The sequence below is a fragment of the Anthonomus grandis genome, chromosome 12 (assembly GCF_022605725.1).
Source record: "Anthonomus grandis grandis chromosome 12, icAntGran1.3, whole genome shotgun sequence".
NCBI classification, from domain to species: Eukaryota; Metazoa; Arthropoda; class Insecta; order Coleoptera; family Curculionidae; genus Anthonomus; species Anthonomus grandis.
In genome coordinates this window covers 23,594,303-23,620,352 of record NC_065557.1, presented here as the reverse complement: position 1 = coordinate 23,620,352, position 26,050 = coordinate 23,594,303, and the positions used below count along the sequence as shown (strand labels likewise).

At 34.5% G+C, this 26,050-nt stretch overlaps 1 protein-coding gene across 2 annotated transcripts in view; it reads left to right on the top strand.

Annotated features, from left to right (window-relative positions):
- LOC126743012 (DNA repair and recombination protein RAD54-like) overlaps positions 1 to 26,050 on the top strand; it is a 41,469-nt gene that overhangs the window by 4,423 nt on the left and 10,996 nt on the right. For both annotated transcript variants that reach the window (XM_050449928.1, XM_050449930.1), the window contains 7 exons: positions 5,063 to 5,256; positions 5,592 to 5,658; positions 6,264 to 6,482; positions 12,111 to 12,304; positions 15,931 to 16,121; positions 16,286 to 16,534; positions 21,928 to 22,210. In XM_050449928.1, the coding sequence (XP_050305885.1) occupies positions 5,063 to 5,256; positions 5,592 to 5,658; positions 6,264 to 6,482; positions 12,111 to 12,304; positions 15,931 to 16,121; positions 16,286 to 16,534; positions 21,928 to 22,210 (1,397 nt within the window). The remainder of the gene's footprint in view (positions 1 to 5,062; positions 5,257 to 5,591; positions 5,659 to 6,263; positions 6,483 to 12,110; positions 12,305 to 15,930; positions 16,122 to 16,285; positions 16,535 to 21,927; positions 22,211 to 26,050) is intronic.

Below are 26,050 nucleotides of genomic sequence, written 5' to 3'. Positions count from 1 at the left end.
CTGCTTAATTTAATTATCAACAGTTATTCCGATACGAAAAGTAAATAAATCTAGTTTACTTAATGACCTAAGACCGATAAATATTTTATGTCCGTTAGACAAAATACTGGAAAAAGAGATGGATACACAGCTTGTTACCTATCTTAATGATAACCGCATAATCAGTAACTTTCAATCTGGCTTTAGAGAAAACTTTAACTGCGAAACGGCTGTTCAGGGTGTGTTGGCTGATCGGAAAAAAAATGACTGTAATTTAGCTACTGGTGCCATTTTTCTGGATTTAAGAAGAGCATTTGAAACCATCAATAGAAAATTAATCTCTTTCTAACAAAATTAAAAAGTATAGGTTTAGAGGGGGTTGTTTTGAAATGGTTTAGTATGTATTTAAAAGATAGAAAAAGTATTAAAAATGAATGTTTTATCAGAACCGTTAATAAATAAATATAGCGTTCCACAGTAGGACCATTGCTGTTAACATATATTAATGATTTAATAAATTATGTTAAAGAATGCACAACTTATCTTTTTGCAGATAATGGTTTTTTTATTTTACTACATTGAACACACAGGAGCTTCAGTTTTATCGTCAGTTTAAAAATATGCAAAACGTAGATGCAATGCTTATTAGCATAGTGTTATTCACAGACGAGGCTACATTTACTAGACGCGGCGTATTTTACCCCCCATTCAGTTGTCAGTCGTCATTTCCAGCATGAATTTAAAGTTAACATTTGGAGTGGTATTATTGGAAACCATATATATAATAGGCCCCCATGAACTACCACCTAATTTGAACTGAGACTCATACTTAAACTTACGAAATGAACTTGGAGGTCTTTTAGAAGATATACTATTAAAGGTTAAGCAGAACATGTATTTTATGCAAGATAGGGCGCCAGCGCATTTCTCTCGACAGGTACTCAATTACTTTGACGAACAATATCCCGAACGTTGCGATTGGCCATGGAGGACATTTGCTTTGGCCTGCGCGTAGTCCAGACTTAAACCCCATGGATTTCTGTATTTGGGGATATTTGAGATCAATAGTTTATGATAGTTCTATAATTAATCTAAATGAACTAAATGTAAAAATTGTAAATTCTAAAAATAATGAGGATCTTCTTTTTAAAATACGGCAGTCATTTCTTAAACGTATTTCAAAATGCATTGAAGTTAATGGAGAGCATTTTAAACAGTTTTTATAGTAGCGTTATTTGTATGTTTCTTTGTTTATTATTGTTTTTGGCATATTTGTTTGAAAATAAAATATGAAAAAATTAAAACTAACGCAACGAGCGTCCTCTACGGAAAACACGAAAATTGTATACGAATTTTTATTTTTGTTTTTAAAAGACTCGTATATTCTAAATTTCATGTCAGTATGTCATTTGGTTCAGGACTTATGAGAAAAAAACGATAAATTAAATAATACTTTGACACCCTGTATTTCAGTTACTATTAAAGTTATGATATGGCAAGTTGACTTCAATCACATTATTTTGAGGTAAGGAATCTACTGTTGTTCAATGTCCCATTACTTTCGGGACACCCTGTATATAGATAACTCAAAGGCTTTTGACTCTATTTCTCATGAGCTTCTTTTGGCAGAGTTAGAGGCTATTGGTTTAACAGGAGCATATCTAGCATGGATTGCCTCATACATGGGCAATAGAAGTTAATGTGTTAAACTGTGTGGAGCAGTATCAAGAGAAATCAATGTCTTATCAGTTGTGTCGCACCTGGCTCTCACCTTGGTCCAGTTCTGTTCTTGTTGTTTTTCAATTCTGTAGTATAATTGTTTAAAGTTTGTATGTCTTTTATATGCTGATGATTTAAAACTTTTTTGTTGCGTTAACAGCATTGACGACTGTGTACTTATCCAGGAGGATCTTTCAAGATTAATCACTAATGTAAAGAAAACAGGTTATGTATGATTATCATATGGATAATGTCTTATTAGAGTCAGTCACTTGCATCAATAATTTAAGTGTGTTGTTCGTTCCTGAGCTAAATTTTATCTTACACATTGACAACATTATGCCGAAGGATTGTAGAATGTTAGGGTTTCTATGCAGGACATGTAAATATATTTACGATACTCGAGCCAACTAGTGTCTTTACAACTCTTTAGTCAGACCCTTCATGGAGTACAACAGTATGATATGATGACCAGCGTATCAGTATCAGCTGGCATAATTGATCGAGAGGGCGCAGAATAGGTCTGCTAAGTTTTTATTATACAAACATCGATTTCCATATGGAGACATTTCTTATGCAGCAAGAATACAATTAGTAGGATTAACCACTTTGAGAAAGTGAAGAGAAGATGGAATGGCAATTTTCTTTTTTAAATTCCGAGCTGCTTGCAGCAATCCACATCAGAATACCACCAAGGTCAACACAAAGTCGTAGTCTTTTTTACGAGCGGCCACATCGAACAAATTATGGTTTCAATTGCTTTTGGGGGCGGCTTGCTAGAAATTACAACAAAAATTAGACAAATGTCGATTTTTTTCCTCATCAATTGGAACGTTTAAGACTTCTAAATCCATAGTTATGTCTAGCTTTAGGCTTAAGGTAAAGCAGTAATCCCTGTTTTTTTGATTCCAAGCATCTTACCAGATGTATTGGAATAAGTTGAATTTAAAATTTCCTTCTTGGTCCGAATGTGGCACCATAAAGCATTGGTGATAGTAAAGGTCTCCTGGTTTGATAGGGGCTATGCCTCAACCCATTTGCTGAAGTAGTTCATCACAACCACGATGTACTTATTCCGTGATTCAGGTTCGTCAATGCAGTCGCTTCGGCAACGTCAATAGCAATCCTTTTCCCACGTTGTACTGACGTATCAAAGTCTTCTGTTTTTTCTGCGATCTATTACTTGCCGCACACACAATGCATTTCCTCCACCAGTCGCTTACGTCTGCTTTGCTATTGACCTAGTAAAATCTTTTCCTTACTAAAGTAAGGAGTACCCAGAGTTTTTGTTACTCCAAGATGATTTCCCCGCACAGGGACATGGATTTCCTCTAGCAACTCGGAAATACGATATTTAGGTACAACGATTTCCCGTCGTGGTCCACTATTTTCCACCGCAAGATTCCGTATTCCAAAATTAGGGAGTACCATTGGTCCCAATATGGCTTGGCATTCGAATAATACTTGTCAACTTTTACGTAAGTTGGCTTCTTCCTTTCATTTATCTAATTTGAGACTATCTGAATATCGGGATTTTCCCGTCGAATTAGCGCTTTCTGGACAGTGTCTTCTTAATATACCGGCTAAACCAAACTAGCAATATCGGCTTTAAATTCCTGCAAGACTTCTGTCACCGATTTTTCTCACAGTCTACCACAAACAATTGAATTGTATTGGTTTTGTATTGACATAAATTTCGTTCCTGTTGTGCAGTGCTGGAAGTCTACTGGGTAACTCACTCAAGACACTCAATGTTATAGATTTGTTTTGAACTTTCTGGATCCTGATTTCCTCTAATGAAAGAAATGGCTTTTTCAGTGAAGAATATCTTTCCAGAATTTATTTTTTAATTTCTTTTTTAAATCAGAATTGTTTTCCAAAAGCTTTTCTTCTAACCCGGCATAATTCTCTCTTAGGGTGGCAGAATTTTCTTCAAGTTTTGCATAATTTTCTAGCAATTTAGTTTCCAGGTTAGGGGAATTTTTTTGCATCTTTGCAGCTTTCTGTCATGTCGTATCGCAGTCTTTTTCAGCTTTTCAGTTCAGTCTTTTTTTAAGTCGGATTTGCTATTTTCACACACTAATGCGTACTTATTTCAGTTGACTATTATTTGTTTTTCACCATGGTCTTGTGGACTCACGTCCAATTCAAAGCCCACGCCTGTTTTAGATCCTTCAGGCAAAAAATAGTCAACTGCTTTATACCACATTGACACTATGAGAAACATTTATTGAGATACACCGTTTTGATTTCCTACCTACCACAACAGAGATGTCGCGCCGTGTGCCCACCACTCGCGCTCCCGAGATGATTCCCGAGTATCGGAAAACAGCTGGTATATTTGGTTAAGATCGTTACCAGACAATAAATTATAAAGTTAATTAATAATATAATAATAATTAATAGTAAATTTATTAAATAAAATGTCAAAAGCAGCTCTGACATCTTTAAATGTAATCAGTAAAACTGTAATTTACTAATTGTATCTACAATATTATTTATAAATATTAATTGAGGACCAAAATAAGTATCTTATTAAATAATCCATCAACACTAATAATCTAAGGAATCTTACTTCGGATGTGCATTTTTGTCTTATGTATATTTTGCACTGGTGAAAAATCGTTCTACAATGGTTGAATTGATCTTCGGTGATTTGTTGTTGTCTTTAGGATTTTCCTTCTCTTAGGGCTTTCCTTTGTGCTTTTTGCTATTAAAAAGCTATAATTATTAGTAGAGGGGAATTAGAAGAAAAACTACTTTGCTCTTTTCAATATTTGTTATTGCAAGTTAATTGTTTTCAACACCTAACACCTGAGTTGGCACACATATATTAAAAACTAAATTACATATTCCATTTTAGCTTTTCTCGATTTATTTTTTCCAAAATTGTTGTTTGATGTTTTCAAAAAAATAAACTATTAAAACATATATAAACCAACAGTATATACCGTTAAACGTATGAAAAGTTTGTAATGTGAAACGGTTTTTCAATAAAACCATCTTTTTTCTTAAATTAATTTCTGATTGTATGTCTGATTAGCTTAAAATGATCAGTGAGTAGTTTAAAATTTTGTTGATGATTTTATTTAGGCTATTTTAAGTGCAGAAATTATTATGTATAATGATTTACCTGAGGTATGATTTTTAATGTATTATATCTACAAAGTAGTAACACTACTTTTTTTGAGACTCTTTAGTAATGCGATTAATTTCAGATGAATTTTGTCGTAACTTTTTAATACATGCAATAATTTCTTTTCTTTTATTTGTTTTAATACCTAAGGAACAATATAGCAAGTTAAAAAATATTTTTATACTTTATTGGTATAAGATTTAACCCTTTATTTTTTAATGTTTTTAGGAAGATATTATTAAAAAGCTGTCCAAGCCATTTCTTTGTCCTATACCAAATTGGGAAGGGGGTCAAACTACTAAAAATTTGGGCATGCGGAGGCCACAACAAAGAAGGGCCCTATACGATCCAAATATGCCAAATGCTTTAGTACTATTTGCTCCACAAGCTCAAACTAGACACGAAATGCTAAAGAATGATAAGTAAGTTGTGAATTTCTACTCAGGTTTATATTTCAAGATATATTTATGGTATCGAAGCGTCGTATATTTTAATCGCCGATTCCTTTAACAAAAACTCTTTCATTGTTATTTTTACATGTTTACGATAAGCAAATATTACTTGACAACAGTTGCTTTTTTCAGTTTTCTATATAAATCATCATATTCTATAAATATTAAGAAGGTTCGAATTACAAATGTGCGAGCTGAAGTTTTCTTTTTCTTTATTAACAGTACTAAAAAATACATGTTTATACTATTTTATCACTGTATAAGTCGAATTTAAGATACATAATTTTTTGTTATTATTCTTTCAGGGATGTTCTTGTGCATGTGGTTGTGGATCCAGCTTTAGGTAATATTCTTAGACCACATCAAAGAGAGGTTAGTACCATATTTAAGGCCTTTACTAGAAAGAATTGGAGTCAAAAGTATTTTATTTAGCTGCAATAAATGTATTTTGAAGTTTTTTAATTTATTTAATAAATAAACGCATAGTAACAAACAGAATCATGATTGGTAATATGTATTATATAATTTTTGTTGTGAAAAGTTGAATTATGCTCTGTATATGGGGGTTAAACAGCATTAGTAAAGCAAACCATATTCCCAATTATTTATATTGAATTAATAAAATATACTCTCTCTTGGTGAGTTATTACATTTTAAAATTAAGCTTGCTTTAGTTTTAGTTTGCCTGCGTATAATAACATTAATAACGACTTTATTTCCACAATTTACAAATTATTATTTTTATGTACCTTAAACTTAAACATAATTGTCTAATGTGAAAAGAAACGAAGTCCAGATGTAGATTACCTATATAAATAGGTTTATCTGCCTTGCTCTGCTCTATTTCTCGCAAGTATATTTATAACCCACAGCTAAATTGGAAAAAAAACTTTTGGATTTAGAAACCATAAAACAGTCAAACATTGAAAAGGTCATTTAACAACAAAAATTTATAAAAGCATAATAAAATATTTTAGGGGGTTAAATTTATGTATGATTGTGTAACAGGAGTCCAAATCCCAGGCTCTTATGGATGCATCATGGCAGATGAGATGGGTTTAGGAAAAACCCTTCAGTGCATAACATTACTATGGACGTTGGTTCGGCAAGGACCGGAAGCCAGACCTACCATAACCAAAGGAATAATTGTTTGTCCTAGTAGCTTAGTAAAAAATTGGTATAACGAAATAAATAAGGTAAGTTTATTTTTAATAATAATAGATAATAGGATTCATAAAATGCTACATCATATTTGAACGAATCTGTTTGAATGTATTTAAATAGGAACACGGATTTTTTTACTGATTTTGATAAAGCCATCTGCATTTTTTACTAGTATATTTATAATATTTATATCTTATCTCTTTAAATACGAAAGACGGATATATCCGGTTTATTCAAATTTTACTACTAGATAGGTGTCTTGCTCGTTTTAAATTTGCAAATGTTTGGGCTTTAAATTCGACCTCATTTAAAGTTTTTTCTGTGTCTGTGAGACTATTGTCAAGTTAATCCATTACGACTAGTTTGGCTAAGAAACGATTTTCCCCGGTCTTGACGGCAATACGCGACAGTCGTATGATGATTTCAAAAGGTTAAAAAAACATTTCTACTTCAGTTGCAGGAGGAATTTTTGTGGTTTAGATCCTAGAGAGACTAAAGAAATACCAAAAAAGAAGTGAATTTTAGTAACTGCTGTATAAGTTGTGAGAATGAAATATTGGTGCTAATGGTAATAAATATATCATACATCAGATAAAAGTGAAGTATTAACAAAGGCAAAACAAAAACAACTTAGTTCAACTTGGGTTCATCACAATCAATACAAAATACTTAAAAAACCCAACTAAATAAATAAATAAATAAATCTGGCCTTTATTTGAAAAACTATACAAGTTTATGGCGAAATCTAGCAACACTGCTATTCTACTTAACCACAAAAATTGAGAAGAATAGAAACAATCTTATAAAAAACTTATTATTAGATAAAATACACACATTCAAAAAAAAAAACAGAAAAATACAGGAACCCTCACACTAGCTAACCTAATAACATTTTAAAACACATTTCACCATTGTAAAAAAGAAAAAAATAATAATCATCACAATTTTAAAATTTTTTTATTTTAATTTTTTCCTTTTTTTCCCCTTTTTTTTCCTTCCTTTTTCTTTTTTACTTTTATTTTTATTTTGATGGCAACAGAAAAATAATTATCGAATCATATTATCCAAATAATGTTAACAGTCAGTTAAAGCTTTGAGAAATTAAAGAAAAAAAAACTTTTATTTTAGCCAAGTTGTTCAGCAAATAAAATTTCTCTAAGTTTATATTTAAACTTTAAAATGTTGAAAGACTTCATGTTTTCAGGTAATAAGTTAAGCAAAGTAATTGAATTATACGCAAACGATTTTCTAAAAACGGAAGTACGGAATTTGGGAATTGTGTATTTATGTTTGCGCCTAATGTTAATATTGTGAACTGCAGACCTAGTAAGAAAAAGACAATCTAACTGAGTACTATTTATTGATAAATTCATGGTCTTATGTAAAAAACTACCCAAATGAAGTCTCCAACGATTTTCCATTCTGAGCCATTTAAGCTGGTTAACCTTATGTGATATGTGATTACATCTACTCAAGCCAAATATCAGTCTGCAACAGGCATTTTGCATGACTTGTATCTTATTTTTTCAAGAAAAGTAAGACATGGAAAGTAAATAAAATCACAATAGTTGAATCTTGATAGTACTAGTGATTCAGATAGCATTTTTGCAAGATTTTTATTGAGATATTTACGATTTGCGTAAAGCAGTTTTAAGTTGTAAAATGCTTTTTTTCTCATGTCTGCAACGTGATGTTCAAATCTTAGCTGAGAGTCCATTATCAAGCCCAAGTTACGAGTCACCTCAACAAAGTTAAGTGGCACTTGATTAATAGAAATATTAATATTATTCTTTAGAGATACTGATTTTTTTTAATTTGCAAATAACATTACGTTAGATTTAGAAGAGTTTAATGTTAGATTATGCTCAGTTGACAAATGCTGAATAATGTCTAATTCTTGATTTACTAAGTCATTAACAATTCTATATTCATCAGGTTTGAATGAAATGTACAGTTGTGTGTCATCAGCATAGGTAACCTTTTTACAATGTTTTAAGGAAGCGAGTAAGTCAGACGTATAAATTATAAATAACAGTGGGCCCGAAATAGATCCTTGTGGGACTCCAGTTAAAATATCAATCCTATCGGAAAAGTTGCCTTTATAAAATATGCTCTGGGTTCTTTCTGATAGATAAGACTTTACTAATTGTAATGCTGACGATTCGAACCATAATATTTAAGTTGAGTTGCAAATCCCTTATCATAAGCCTCAAAGATATCATTAGTTACTTTTGTCAAAGCAGTTGAGGTGCTGAAACCTTGTCGGAACCCACATTGGCTAACTGGTATAATTTCGTTGTCATTGCAGAATTATAGGATTTGCTGGTATACAACCTATTCAAATACTTTTGATAAGGCAGGTAAAATACTTATTATACGTAAGTCGGAAAAGTTTTTTGGATCGTTAGATTTAGGTAAAGGTATGCCCTTTGCATTTTTCCAAATAGGAGGAAAATATTTCTTTTCAAAACCGCAATTAATAATATGCACTATACAGATTTCAATGTGAGGGATACAATATTTAAATATACGCAGAGAAATGTAGTCAGAGCCGACAGAATTTTTTTTAAATTAAGTAGTATTTCATGGACTTCGTGTTTTGTACACATCGTAAAAGAAAAATTAAGTAAATCATTCTTAAATTTATTGGAACTATAAAAATTTATTCCACTTTGACAGTCATTACTTGAGTTTTGAAAAATCTGGGCAAAATAGTTATTAAGAAGGTTAGGATCCGATAAATTTTGCGGTAAGTCTTGGCTATTTTTATTATTGACATGAATATTGAGGTTACTTAATGCATTCCAAGTTCTTCGTGGGTTTTTTGTTCCGATATAAAATTTAGATATTGTTGTTTTTCCCTCCGAATGGCCGAAACCGTCAAGTTGCGTAATTGCTTATATGCTTGCCAGTCTGCGTTGTTTTTCTACAACTTATATGTTTGTAGTGCTTTATCCCTGTCTCGCATAAGCATTTTAATATTTGCTGTTAACCAATCTGCTTTGGGCTTTGTGACCTGGTTGGTGCATGTTTATCAAATAATTGAAGAATAAATGAGTTTAAGGTATTAATTTTTGCATCAATATCTTTCGTGCATATAATTGAAAACCAGTCCAAAGAAAGTAGGTCATGTTTAAACTGCTCTAAATTAAAGTTTCTGAAACAGCAGTATGTTATAATTTTTGAAGGAGTTTTTATCTTAGGTGCCGAAATATCGCAATAACACAACTTATGGTCTGAGATATTGTCAGCATTCATCGTCCCAACCAGATTAATCTTAAAACTTTTTGATAGAAAAATCGGATCGATCAGAGTACAAGACGTTCCTGTAATTCTTGTAGGCTCACTTAGGACTTGGATTAAAAGTGCTGCAAACATAAGAAAACATGTTGTCAATATCGTTTAAAAAGTCCTGCATTGGAGAGTTAGGTGGCCTGTAATATATTACAACACAGTAGGGCTTTTCATAAATTTTAAATTTAAAAAACAAATATTCAGTAGTTTCACTTACATCAAAATCAAAGCCAACCTCAGTAACTGAAAATGTATTCCTTATATAAGCCAGCACCCCGCCTCCTCTACCATGTAAACGATCTTTACGAACAACATTAAAACCCGGAATGCCAAATAATTCCGAAGGAGTTCCCCCATGCAGCCAAGTTTCTGTTACCACCACGACATCAAAATTGTTTTGTAAGACCAGAGTAGAAAATTCGTCAAATCCAGTAAATAGAGATCTAACGTTTAAATGTGCAAATTTCATAATTACAAATTTCAGACTCAATTCTCATAAAAAAAAAGATTTGATTCACTCTATACATAGATACTTAATTCACTAAAATAATTACTAATCAATATGGTAAAATTTGCCTAAAGATGGTTAAAAAAAAAGGAGACGTACGCTATAAATACTTGATAGAAAGGAACGATAAAAAATAAATAGAGATTAATATAAACACGTACAGAAAATATTAACATATATATAACAATAACTATGCTATTTATTAAGAAAACAACTATTAGGTTAAAAACTAAAAACAAAAATTCAAAAAAAAAAGTTGATTTTTTGCATAAACATAAACGAACAGCACATCATTAATTTAATTTTTGTTTCTAGATTTGTCCACACGTTTCCCCAAACTAGAATTTGTTTTCCCTGCAGCTGCTCTGGTTACAACTTTTACTGCAGTTGGAGTTTGGTGGTTTGTGTGAACCTCTGGATTTTTGGATCTTTCTTCAGGTTTTTTTGTTAGATCCACTTGGACTGTAGTAGGTACTGGAACTGGGGCAACTTGAACAGTTGGAGATGAACTTTCCCTACTAGCATCCTGGTTCGTGAAACTGGCGTTGCAGGAATACTACTAATTCGAAATAGTTGTTTCTTATTAAAAAAAAAAATCACAGAAAGCTACCTCGTCACCTTCCAACAAGTCGTTTACAGTAAAAATATCTTCATCAACAAACAATTGATTTTTACTAATTTTTGCTGAAAATCCTTTGCCTCTCGCTATTTTAAAATACTTATATAGGACTTTGTTGTCCTTTTGCTGTTGGTGAGTCAAGTCGTTCGAAATGCTTAAATCTGTGCCTCTTAACCTATGCGCCTTTTTTAGTGCCAACTATTTGTCCAAAAAATGAAGGAATCTAACTATAACTGGTCTAGTGACTCCTCTGTCTTTGCCAATTCTATATACGTTGTTAATGTTTTGTAATCCAATTTTTATTGACAACTTCTTTGTCAACACGTCCAGCACTTTTTCTTCTAATCGCTCGTGCTTTTCTTCTTGTAATCCAAATAAAATGATTTGATTTTTCTTAGAATGTTCTTCAAGGCTATTTATTTTTTTTTGAAGCACCAACTTGTCACTTTCGAGGTCCAAGATCCTACCTTCGAGTTCCTGTGTTTTCTCTTTATAACGGGTCAACTCCTCCTTTATAGATTGTATGTCCGTTTGTATAATATTATTTTGCAACTTTACTTCCTGCAGTAGATCAAAAATCTGCTGGTTGGTTACGATAGACATTTCACTTTATAACGTACTAACGGCCGATCTTGCTATATAGTAGGCCTAACAAGCTTGGTATTTTCTTTATCGCTCTCTTATCTACTGACAATTTACGATGTTTATGTTTATTTGTTATAAAGCGAATTAAGTTAAATGGCTAATAGCATGCCAAAGACTTTAATTAGACTTTTATTTTTATTTTATTTATTTAAGACTTAAACTTACAGTTTTTGATGCTAGTATTTAGCTAACATCATAGACATCGGGCACTATCACTTTTTAAGTTTTAAATTCCATTAAAAAATAGCGATTTTGTATTATTAATAGGGAGCCCATTTAAAGGTGTATTAATGCTCTGCCTACGATGTACAGTCCTACAAATAAAGCTTTTATTTTAAATATGTATTTGTTAATAAGACATGAAATCTTAAGAAACCTTAATTCATAGTAATCTTAAAGCGAAGACCACTTAATGTTGGTAAAATTTTAGGTGTTTCAAGAACGAAAAAAAAACTATTCAATATTATAATGTATTAAGCCGCCCAAGACTTAAGCTATTGGTTCTTTCATTATTTTTAATCTATGCCCTTCTTATTATTGCTCTAAAAACTGTAATAAGGACAATTATACTAATTATCACTTTATTTTTCTTAGTGGTTACATGGAAGATTACCAGCCCTTATGATAGACGGAGGTCCTGATGTGAAAAAAAAAGTAACCCAATTTATGCAAAGCCAAGGCAGAACGTCCATACCAGTTCTAATAATATCTTATGAGACATTCAGAATGCAAGCGGATATTTTACATAGCAGTGAAGTTGGTTTAGTTCTATGTGATGAAGGACATAGGTAAGTTAGAACTAAAAGACTTTTTTTTAACTTTGCCAAAAAACTCGAAAATTGAACGTCGTTGAAAAGTAGTTGACATATAAATCAAACCCTTCATGAGCGCAGAAAATATAGAATCGAAATAATATTTATTTAACTGACGTTAACATAGATATCCTAGATAAGGAGGATTATACTGTGAATTATCTTACAATTCTGAATCATGTCTAATTTTTTCTTAGAAATAGACTAAAACAAACCCTCCTAATTTCAACTCCTTTATACTAAATATACATTTTACTGATCATGAGCCAGTTTTGTTAAATATCAGTGAAAGATCCCAATGTTATAATAATTATTAATAATAATAAATCATTGAAATAATGAATAAAGATCTAAATTAATTCAAAAACAAAACTAGAGGGATTTTTTAGAATAATTAAATATAATTTTTTAAACAACAAATACACATTTTAAACAACGCCAGTCATGGATCAGTAATGGGTTAAATGGGTCTCAAAATTTTAATGAATGGAATAATCAGTATCTGAAAATATTCAAAAATACTATAAAATGATCGTTGAAAAACAAAAACATGACTACTATAAAGATAAAATAAATAAAACAGGGTATGAATAATAGTATATAAATTAATATCTGATTCTAAAAATAATACTATACAAAAGAACTAAAACAGGTCTCTTATTAAATATGGACTAAAGGGATTTTTTTATTAATATGGGTTTACATATGGTGAATAAAATCTCAATAGCAAAGAAAAATCGAAATTAGTAGTAATTAAATACTTTTGTTATTGTTACGGCTAGAAATTAAAAAAAAATTATAAAAAAAATAATTCCTTTGAGAAATGGAAACATTTCTACTTATCCATTAGATTCATATAATTAATTTATATGGACCAAAATTACCAAAAAAGATTTATTTTTAAATATGGTACAGTTTTACATGCTTAGATTTAGAAACTCTGCTATCACGTGGATATATAAATCAGCTGATAATATGTCCACGACTAATTACTATAAATATCATAAATAATTTTACTAAGATTTTTGCTTGACAGCTTGATGAATTTTTTATAAGCTCAAATACTCTCTATCATATAATAGAAAATATTAGTGAATAAGAGCAACGTATAAAATGTAATTTTATATGTATTAATAGTAATATGTAAATTTGACACGATGATTTTACTTCGATCCATTGTATATTAAAAGAGGAGACTACAAGACACAATACTATTGGGTGCTATACTATTTTTACTCTATACAGTGCGGCTCTTAATTGTCCTCTCCCCACCGCTTATCTTTTGAATGCATTTATATAAAAATTTGAAATTTGGCACACCTCATTAACAACCTAAATACTACTTTTTGGTCTATAGCTCATTTTACAAAACTGTATGCCGCACTGTGTAAATTCCCTAACTCACTTAAAAGTTAATGACTCAATCATTCTAATATTCCTCCTAAGGAAATAAATACAGTATAAATAAATAATTCTAGTTATATTAAGCCACGCGTGTAATCAGTTGACTAACGTAACGTTTGTTTTTTTAATTCATACCTAAACTGACACACTAAAAACCCCACAATATAGCTTAAAAAATGTATGACAAATATAGGTAGTTTTTTAAGTATTTTTTTTATACAAATAATATATTTCTGGACCAGAAAGAGAAGACACGTCAACTATAAGTTTTAAATGTTATCAGTATTTTAATTCTGATTTGCGGTAGTTGGACAAGTAGATCATATAGTGTTGAGAATATAAATATATAAAAAAAACTTTCTTGAAAAAAAAACCTAGATAAATACCAATAATTACACTGGAACGGAGTATGTGATGTTGATAAATGTTAGGACTGTTGAGAGAATATTTTCATTTGTTTTAAGTTTTTGCTCTGTATTTTCACTTTTTGCAAGTATTTTAAAATGTGATTTTATTTAAAATATTTTTGATATGAGTGAGTTATTTTTACGCCAGGAAGAAAAGTTTTATTGGTTTCTTAAGATCAGAGTACACTGAACGTGCAACCACCCCTCCCAGCTCTTGTTTTGCCATTCTTACTGCAAAACATCCAGAAGATAATTTCCCAGCTAAATGTAAAATATGATCTTCAAACCGAAGGCGACCATCAATGGTAATTCCTAGGAACTTGCAGCACTCTTTATTCTGCAAGAGGGAATTTTCGTCAAACATCAGACCCTGAACATCGCAATCCCATAATAGACGTCTTTCTTACATTAAACACGAGCCTGTTGGAAGCACACCACCCTGATAAAATCTGAAGGTCTTCAAGGATACAAGTCTTAATATAATCAGAATTTTTATGGCTCCATAGTATGGTGGTATCATCAGCAAACTGAACCACCTTGCCCTGCAGTTTCAATGAACTCAAGTCATCCACATACAGTAAAAATAACAGTGGTCCCAACACTGAACCCTGGGGAACGCCGCGTTTTAGGGATCTAGAAGCAGACAAACGCCCAGACACTGTAACCTTCTGAGTACGATTTGATAGATAGGACTCAAGCTATCGCAACGCTACGCCCCTAAAACCATATTTATCGAGCTTAGATAACAGTATTCCATGATCTACACAGTCAAATGCTTTGGATAGATCACAAAACACTGCCGCCGATGACTCTCCAGAAATCAAGGACACATAGACACTCTCCAAAAAGCTAAAAACAGCATCCTGAGTCCCTTTACCGGCTTGAAATCCAAGGCAATCTAAGTTTAGGCATTTTCATCTAATTTTGTCGTTAAAGTTGTATTTTTATTAAATTTGGCTTAACTATACCTTTTTGGGCTTTTTGAATATATGTAATGTTCTTTTGAACCATACCAAATTTGTTAAAAAGTTAAAGCAGGTTACAGAAACAATTGAACGCCCACCGCCATCTTTATTTTTGAAACAACTGCATTTTTTTTTTGGAATATGATAGATTAGAAACTAGTTCTCTTTAAACATAGAAAAAAAGAGTTTTTATGCAAAATTTAAAGAAAATGCAATTTTAAAATTTAAGATGGCAGTTACACCCTCTGCTGATTATTTTCAGAACTTGAAAATATTTTCCATCGATTCTTCATGACCGATTTACTTAAAATGTTTTTAACGCCTAAGTCATATGACGAAGGGTTCCCGAGATATAGCTGAGGAACAGTCTTATTGGGTATAGATGAGAGATTGGGTTGAGTACTGGGTACTCTATCCTCCAAATAAATGTATTCAAATCTAATCTAGAATTATTGTTCTACAAAAATTGTTAGAATTATTGTTCTACAAAAATTCTATATTTGAATTGACTTTTTAGTCTAATTCGAGACATTTTAAATATTTCTTAGAAATCTTTGCTGATCTAATGTCACTTGTTAATTAAAATATAAGATATCTTTCTAACTTTCAATAGTTTTGAAGTTTCAAGATATATTTTCTCATCTCTATGTTGTCATTTTTTTATTGACTGATTTAAAATATGTATACTCTCAAATTTGTTGTGCAAAATTTTTAACACCCAGGTCCAGTTTTAGAATAAATATAATTTTTACTTTTTAAAATTCTACATAATCATTTGTACTTCGCGTTGAGTCACCCCAGATATTTGTAATATATATATTTTTAGGTTAAAAAACTCTGAGAATCAAACTTACAGAGCCCTTATGGGTTTAAAAACCAAAAGAAGAGTATTACTTAGTGGCACTCCCATTCAAAATGACTTATTGGAATATTTCAGTCTCATTCATTTTGTGAACGAAGGTCTCCTAGGAACAGCAAGTGAATTTAAAAGAAAATATGAGAATTGTATTTTAAAAGGTTGGTATAAGACTCTTTTTTAAAGATAACTCTGATGCTTTTATTTAAAGTATCATTAACATTTGAATAGGAATAAATATATCTCATTTCTCTTGGCAGATAAGGTTTTTTTAAAGTTATTTTTATTTGAGGCTACTTGCATTAGTTAAAATCATTTATTTTAGGTCAAGATTCTTTGGCTTCTCCTGAGGAACGTAAAAAAGCTGTAGAAAAAATATCCGAACTCACAACAATTGTAAATAAATGCCTTATACGCCGCACATCAGCATTATTAACGAAATACTTACCTGTCAAATTTGAGATGATTGTCATTTGCCAGTTGACTCCTTATCAGAAGCAGATTTATTTAAATTATATTCATTCGGAGGCTATCAAGAGGACCATCGTTAATAGCGAAAGGGGAGAAACCACTGGTAAGTTCCGCAAAGTATGGTCAGTGGTCGGTTGATTTTATAGTCTCATTGGGTGTTCCAGTTTAAGTTTTCCTTTAAATTGAATTTATTTTCTATTGGTTGGTTGGGTTATATCAATTTAACATAAAATCATTTAAAATTTATTAAAATTATATGATCCCCAAAATATAACAGAGCATAAAGAAATTATCGAGTTCTACACTATTTGCGTTTATCCAATTATTTACTTTACAATTCGTTCAATTTTAATTTCTGGTGCACTCGTTGCACTGAAAGTGAGTGAGTGCTGGGCACTCCCCGACCACATGGTCAAGGGTTTAATACTCCTCACAGCACCATCGGCATTCCGGTTTGTCTTCAATACCGATGGTATGGAGATGGCTTCTTAAGTGCCAGTGGCCGGTTAAAAGACCTGTCACTAGCCGAATTTCGCGTCTTTTTAGGAGTAGTAGATTTTTGGTAGGTAAGTAGGTGAGACAGGCAGAGGGCCCACCTATGTGCGCTTTAGCCTGTCTCGTACCAGAGGATTCGGTCCATCTTCGGTGGGTCCACTGTTCCAGCAGACCCTTCATTGATGCGACCGCTACGCATTTGGCGATATCATTTATGGGTTCCGGCCCCATCGGCACATTCGCGGATCCCAGTCTGACAAGAGAGTTCGCTTCCTCATCACCTGCATAGCCTGCATGGCCAGGTACCCAGACGAGCTGGACCCTGCAGCCAACCTCCACCAGTTTTGTCAGGACCTTTATGCACTCTAGTACAAGCTTGGAGCTTAGCTTTACGGCCGTGATAGCCTTAATGGCAGCTCTGCTGTTCGAGCATATTGATACGACTGTATTGCGGTGTCCGCAGCTTAGGATTTTCTGTCCGCATGTTAATACAGCGAATACTTCCGCCTGAAAGACAGTGCTGTTGGAGTGCTGCCACTCCTCTCTGCCTATATGTGCGTCACGAATCCCTCGCAGTCCACAGTCACTGGAGCCATGCAGTCACTGCCCATCAGAAAAAAAGGACATTCCTGTATGACCCGTGAGCAAATTTTTGGGTGACCGTTCTCGCCAGCACGTAGTTCGCCGAGGACGTATAGCCTGTACGCAGTCCTCATTGCCTCGAATTGCACAACGAGGTCCAGATGCGGAAGGCTCAGCAGAGTCTCAAGCGCTTTAGTTGTCGCCGTTCGCATGGAACCCGTTATGCTGAGACATGGCCACCAAACGATAGCCCCGTATGTGAGAAGGGTTCTCACAATACGCGATTAGATACAGTGGAGAATCTTAAGATACATACCCCAGGTATTGCCGAAAGCCCGCCTGCAGGCCCATAGCGCGCAGGTGGCCTTCTTGATTCTGGTGTCTGCATGATCGTACCAGGAGAGCTTGGAATCTAACTTGATTCCCAGAAATCGAACTGTCCTGGAGTAATGCAGCTGCACGCCACCTAGAGATATAACAGGGGGCGTGCCAAAGTTACGTCTCCTCGTGCATAGTAGGAGCTTTGCTTTTTTGTGATTAATCCTGAGACCCCCCGAGAGGCACCATATGTCCACCATACGCAGGGCTCTCATCTAGGGCCCCGCATTGAGACGGCGTCTTTCCCCGGGCAAAGGATTACCAGATCATCAGCGTAGGCCCGTGTGTATAGGCCAGAATTGTTTAAAAGATTTATCAGGCTGTCGACCACAAGGTAGGGGGCAATACTCCTCCCTGCGGGCAGCCCTTAGCCGTCAACGTTTTGACGATCTCGCTGTTAAGCTGGGCAGATATATGACGTTGCGAGAGCATGGCGTCTCTCCAGCTAACCAAACAGGGTTCTGAGCCGCGTCTCGAGTGCTTGGCAGTTTATTGCGAAAGGGGTGTTGTCGAACGCCCTTTCAATGTCTAGAAACGCACCCAGGCAGGCCGTGCCACTACCCAGAGCACCATCCATTTTCCTCACAAGGTGGTATAGGGCCAGGTCCGTGGATTAGCCCGCCTGATAGGCGTATTGGTGTACATGCAGTGGATTTTTGACCAGGATGCTTTCCTTAAGGTACCGATCAATCAGCCTCTCCATCGCCTTCAGCATAAAGCTGGTAAGGCTGATAGGTCGTTACGATTTGGGATCTGTAAAATCGCTTTTTCCGGGTTTCGGAATGAAGACGACTTTCGGTTGACGCCATTCTTTGGGACGTAGCCCTGAGCAAGAGAGGTCCTAAATAGTCTGACTATGTGTGGGGTTAGTACTTCTAACCCGTTTTGCAAAAGGCATAGATATAATCCATCCATGTCCGGAGATTTAAAGGGGGGGAATGTCATTGCCCATTTCACCCTCGCATAGGTAATTATTGTTCTAGCATTCTCGTACTCTAAGCGAATCGGAGTCCGAGAACAGATAGGAGGATCGCGAGATGAGTTGGAGTCTGGGAAGTGAGTGCGCAGCATGACCTTCAGTGACTCCCGCTCATTGGTAGTAAAACTGCCATCTGGAAGTGACAGCGACCCCAATTTAGTTCCAGGGTCCTTGGACAGTACTTTGCACAGGCGTGCCGCGGAGGGTGTGTTTTCAACGTAATCGCAGAACCGCCTCCAGCACTGTCTTTTGGAGTCCCTGAGTATCTTTTTGTATTGCCTTTGAGCTGCGTGGAACGCATCCTAGTCAGTGGCAAGCTTGGTGCGCTCAGCCCTGCGAAGGAGGCGAGCGTAGTGTTACGGTGCTTTTCCGTGTTACTGTTCCACCAAGCATTCTTGGCATTGGCCGGGTCTCCGTCTAAGAGGACAGCTGCCTTCGAATGCCGCGACTATCGCACTGTCCATTGACAATTTTCTCTCGGAAGTAGTGGCCTTCTCTAAATCGGCGGCCGAGGGCCCAGGGACCACTGTGGAAGTAGCCAGCCTGGTGTAATCAGTCGGTTTCTTGCTCTCGATGAGGGAGACAGACGCCCTGGTTATGCTCTCCCTTGCGCTTCCACACTCTTCACTGGAAGCACGGGAGGCCAGGATTTTGAAGCTCCAGAAGCCTCAGGGTGTCCTCGTCAGACTTATAATACAATAATACGCGGGATCCGTATTAGATTATCCGCATAGATGAAGCGTGGAGGGATCCACTGTTGTTAGCGTGATCCCTTTCCAAGGAGAAAGACTTGGGAGTACCTGGCGAAGCCACTTCAGACTTTCCTGGTTCGCAGCCGTTATCGCCGGTGGATGGAATTGCAGTTACTGTGCCTCACTGCCGGACGAAGTGCGCAGTATGGCCTCAGTCACCCAGTCCACGAACTGTGCCAGCTGTTCGCCAGTGAAACCGACCTCAGGCTTTCCCGTTCCAGCAGGCAGCTTGGCGCTGCCGACCGATCGCGCATAGCTTACTTAAGGCCGGGATTCAGCGGTCCGCGGTCTCTTAGCCCCGGCAGCGCGCTCAGTCGGCGTAGACCCAGGTGTCCTGAGCCTTTTGGTGCCTGATCTCTCCTTAGTGGAAGCCCCAGGCTTGCAAACATCTGAGGGAGTAGGTGCCAAGGCCGTCGCGAAAGCCGAGCCCAGGGAGTCCTTGATATTTTCTGCAGCCCTAGCCTTCCTTCTTCTTTTCTCCGAACCGCAGGGGTTCTTTCTTTTTAGCTTTGCCCTGTTGAGAGCTAGATCGTCGATGTTGACGTCGGGGATTACCGAGTTCCCTGCTGAGGCAGAGCCCTCGGGTGGGGAAATGTGTGGACCCATCAAAGGAAGGGCCCGCAACAGGAGCTGAAGGAAAAGTGAGCTCTAATGTTTCAGCGTCCGCCATAGTGGGGGAGGACCGGGGGGGGGGGGGGGAGATAGAGTTTTGTTTGTTTCTTTCTGTTTGATGGTCTATGTTGGTCCCACGAGTATATCGGAAATAGCGGCCCACCCAGGCAGAGTCGTTTACCTGAGTAAGGCTGGATACTCTGGAAGGTCGCCCGGTATTCCAGAGGGAACGTCAGCGACCGTATTTTGCTCCAAGGCCATTCATCCCTCGGCACGTTGCTTAGACACCTTGGATTTGGCTAAAGAAGAAAAGAAGACACGCAGGAAAAGACGAACACTAAGTGTTATTGCCGGGGAGTTTATCGACGTCCAGTCTAGATCCACAGGATTTAGGTTCAACAGGTTTACCGCGTGTAGGATGCAGGCTAGGTAGTTTGATGACTATGGAGGTGCTAGCCAAAAAAAAATTCAAATTGGTCTACGTGCAGGTCAAACAAACTTCCCGAGAGGTGTGCTAGGGACCGTTCAGCCTTAAGCCGATTAGAGCCCAGACCACCTCACTAACCCCCTAACTAAACTGTTAATTTCGATTTAAAAATAAGACGATAGTTGCCCCATTTTTCATTTGCAAATTTATGTCAACATTATTAATTAGGTCTTGTACTGCGGCGTCGGTACTTTTTTAGAATATCCAAGTCAAGTCATTCCACAACTAAGAAGACTTAGTCATTCTAGACTTTAAATATTATTTTTAACAGATATTGATCTATAATACATCGTATAAATGAATATCGTATGATAACGGTTGTCCGATTTGAATATAGGAGTAACAAAGGACATTTTCAGAATTCATTTGAAAGTGGAAAAACTTTAATTTATTAAAACTATTAACATGATTTTATACAAATACAAATTTACTGATTTCTACAACAGTGTGTCAGGCTTCCATAAAGCCTAAAAAAAGGTCTACTCTAACGTTTTTACTTACTACTAACTAACGTTTACACTAACTAACATTTTCTAACGTCTTAACATTTTTTTGAATTACTAAAGGATTTTTTTTATTATTTAAACATATTAGCTATCTTTCGTCGTTTTAAAAATATTCACGATAATAATTAAACGAATTAGTCCTAGCTTTTTTCAAATACATCCTATCACTTGGCAAAAATACTGCAAATTTTTAGAATAAAAAATTCCTCAAAAATTATGAGAGGAATTCATCGGCGTAGAAATTTGTAACTAGCAATTAAAAACCTACCTGTAAAGCCTTCATCAAAAAAATGTTTCAGAATTGCCTGAATTTTCGCGTAATATTTTGGGGGGAAGTTTTATTGCAAGTAATACAGTTACTGTTATCAAAGTCAGACGCTTACTAACGTCGTACTGAAAAATAACGATGTAGCAGACGAGTAGCAGAATCCACTAGATGCATGCATGTTCATTATCATATTTTACCTATAACCACCTCTCCATGATCGATTCCCCAACCTGTATACAATCAAACCATGCCTTTTTACCGAGAGTTGACGAATCTTTCCTCTAAACACGGAACATGCTATGAAAATTAGAACTGTGTTTTCGTATAAATTATAAACACTCACTTTATTAAAGGAAAATGGCAAATATTATATTTAAAAAAAATTTCACGATTTTACCACAAAAATGTACAGATTATGATACGAATAATTTTTTTAGGTGGTACAAGCTCTCTTGCAAGTATAACTACTCTCAAAAAGCTATGTAATCATCCAGATCTGATACTTGAAAAAATTGAAGAAGGAGCTGAGGGTTTTGAGAAATCGAGAAATATTTTACCTCCTAAAAAAGGAGAAATGGACGTCAGACCCGAGCTATCTTCAAAACTGATTGTTTTAGATGCATTTTTAGCCAATTTAAAAGCCAACTATACTGACAAAGTAGTTTTGGTTTCTAACTGGACACAAACCTTGGATCTATTTGAAAAGCTGTGGAAAAAGAGGTTAGTCGTTATATACATTTAAAATAATATTTTTAGCAGGAAATTTTAATGTAATTAAACAACCAATTCTGTATTAGTTCAAAGCCTATATAAAACTTATTATAAATATTGTCAATGAAACTTCAGCTATTTATCATAACTTTTATCTTCATGATCTGGTCTCTGTTCACCAGAGTAGAAAAAAAAGAGATGATGAAAACACATGTAGGCATAGTACAGTTCAGAGATCTATTAAAATCTTTGATGTGCCGCGAATAGTCCGTGTGCCGGTGTTGCTTGTATTCTCACCTGGCATGCATGTTTAAATCACAAAATTTATGTGGAAAGAGTCATAAATTAATATTCAAAGCGATATTTAATTATTCTATTAAATAAATAAATGTTTTAAACATACTTTTTTAAATTTATACATTTGATTCGTCAAATTTGACTTCAGACGTCCACGTACTATTTTGTTAGACGTCTGACCTCAGTCACAGCCACTCAAGCGTGAAAAGTTGCACAGGGCCGGCCTTAAAATTTATTTGTATTTAAAATTTTATTATTCCGGATTTTTGGGTTTAGTTTTATAAAGCTAGAAATTCAGGTTAGTTGATATAGATAGAAAGATAATATTTAATTTAAAGATAAGATTTAAGTACGTAAAATCAGTTTAACCAAAAAGTTTAATTTAATAAGTTTAGTTTTTAGCGCCATCAGTGGGGTGTTTATAATAAGTGATGGGAATAGGTGGTACAAATTACTTAGGCCCATTAATTCTATGGATTAAGGCATTAAAGATTTACCTTTTGACACAAAAGGGTAAAATGTTTTGGTTTGTCTTTAAATTTTATATACAGACTGTTCATTTAAAAACTTCCCACAACGGATTTATCGAAAACCACTGTTTAAAAAAAAAACGCCGAAATACGTCAAAAGGTTTCTCAAGGGGGACAACTTTATAACCTAAAATTATTTCACCCCTTTTCACTCATTGCGCCCCAGGGTCATCCCCTTAAAAATTTTAAATGGCAAAGGGTATCGAGTAATAGCTTGTTTAAAAGGTCTTTCGAAGTCTTATTTTGACGCTTGATTTTTTTAAATCGGTCGATTCGTTTTCGAGAAAATTAGAAAAATCTTTGTTTATCTTAATTTGTTCAGATAGAAAACAAAAACATGAAAATATCAGTTTTTTATTTTAATAAGTGATTAAAATGTTGCCCGTTTTTGGCCAAACAATGATATAGGCGATGTTCAAATTCCTGACTTTCAAAAACATGTTGCGGGATATTATGGCAGCTGTCGATGATTCGTTGACGAAGGTCATCCAAACTTTCAGGTTGGGGAGTAAACACAATAGATTTCAAATGACCCCATAGAAAAAAGTCTAACGGCGTTATATCAGGAGATCTAGCAGGCCATTCTATAGGCCCCCTTCGCCCTATCCATTTATCTGGAAACTCGTCGTCTAGCCATTGCCGAACGGGAAGAACATAGTGAGGAGGAGCGCCGTCTTGCTGGAAATATATTTCAGCCTCATCAACTATAGGGTTTCCATCATGATCGATTTGGTTTTCAATGGAGCGTCAGTGATAAGCGGATTGATGGTATTTTCCAACAAATAAATGTCTTCATTTAAATTTCCGTTAATAAATAATGGTCCAATCACTTTATTTCCTAAAATGCCTGCCCATACATTAATTTTTTAAGGGACTACTGGGTATGCCCTTCTACAAATGCATGAGGATTTTCATTGCTCCAATATCTACAGTTATGCTTATTATATATTCTCATGTAAAGAATATATGCTGAAGCAGATATTCTTTATATGAATAGTATTATCATTAATCGCTTCAGTCATTTTTTCACAAAACTCAACTCGCCTATCGAAATCGTCTTCGGTTAATTCTTACAATATTTTCATTTTGAATGGATGAAATTTATGAAGTTTAGTAACTGTGTGAACAGAGCCTAATGAAATACCAGTAGCAGCAACAATTTTGCCTAATGAAGTATTAGGATTTATTCCAAAATGACCCAAAACTTCAACTTGAGCGGCTTCATCCAAAATTCGCCGATGATCACGTTTTTTATTTGCAACAAATCCACTTTCAGTAGACTTAGTAACGAGGTCCAAAACATACCTATGCGAAGTTATCTTCTTCGGATGTCTGGCGTTAAACGTGACGGCAGTTTGCCGAGCAAATTGATTTTGGGCACCATAAATTTGAATAATTTCCACTCTTTCAGCTAAACCATTTTGGAAGTAAAATTTTCAATTCAACAAATAAATTTTCACTATTCCAAGACTGTCACAAATGTAACTGACGGCAAAATAAATTCTTTATTTTCCTTGGCAACTTTAAATAACTAAGCAGGTATAACAATAAATACAGTTCGCCCAGGATATCTGTGTTGATGAAAAGAATGCGGAAAAAAATTCAAGTTGTTATTTAGTTTTCCGCGTCTAATCTTCGGAATTGCTGTTTATGTTGGTAGTTTCCGTTTTAAATTATAAACGAATTGTAGATTTGGCAAACCCTAACCGGCAACATTCTGAGCACTTATTGAAATAAAAACTGATATTTTCATGTTTTTGTTTTCTATCTGAACAAATTAAGATAAGCAAAGATTTTTCTGTGGTTGAACAGTGGTTTTCGATAAATCCGTGGTGGGAAGTTTTCAAATGAACACCCTGTATTTCCTTTTTTTGGGTATTGAGATTTATTTTTATTTGGTGGTTATTATTAACGGGGATTTTGGCTGTCACATTCATTGTTCTTTATTATTTTTTTTTTAATTTACACATATATATTTATATATTATTATAATAACTTACTCATGAAACGTCCATCTCTAAATTTAGTACCAATATCTTTTGCTAAAAAGTAATTATGTAGTCAGAAAAGTGGAAGTATATTTCTTTAAATAAATTTTTACATTAAAAATCATCTAGCTGTCTATATCTTATGCATGTAAAAGACACAAGTTTTACTTATAAAAAAACACACTTTACATCCCGAATGTAATATTTATTAATTTGTTTGCCTCATATTTAGTTATTGTGCATAATAGGAGAGATTAGATGAAAATTTACAAAAATAAATGCTTATATTAAAAACTAAAAATCTTATACAAAACATTACATTTTAAGTATACTGGATCCTAAAATTACAGCGAGGATACTAAATGCTTTTATAAATTTAACCACTCATTTGAATCTGGCCCAAAGAGTTAATACAATTTTCTAAACTCTGTTTTTTTTCCTTTGTTCTTTAGCAGTTTCTTCCATTAAGGAAGGAAAATTTCTCTGTTGCCGCTATGGATTCCGGCACTGAAGCATATGGATACTAAAACAGATTAAAAAAGTATACACGAGTAGCAGAAATAATTTTTAAATTTAATTAATAATAATAAATGTACAATATTTTTTTTTAAAATAATTACAACTCAGATGTAAAATAGCCTTTTTCCTTCCAGTGAATTATGAAAGAAGTAGTCTTGCCTTTCTGGGACAGGACAAGTGTGGCAGTAACTAAAAAAAAATAATTAAACTGGTTTTATAGAGTCTCTGTAAGACAAATCATATACCAAAAACTGAAAAAAACAAAATTTTAAACTTGTTTTCTTAATAAAAAACAGTGTTTTTCTTACCATAGCAAAAAAGGGAATTTTTCCCAGAGAATGGAGGAAGAAGCAGTGTGGAGGAAGCACCTTCATTGTGTCGCTGAAGGACAACAGGGCAGTAAGCTGAAAAAACAAAACTTTAAACTTGTTTAATTAATAAAAATATGGTTTTCTTACTATGGCAAAAAAGGGACTTTTTCCCAGAGAATGGAAATCATACATCAATCATAAATG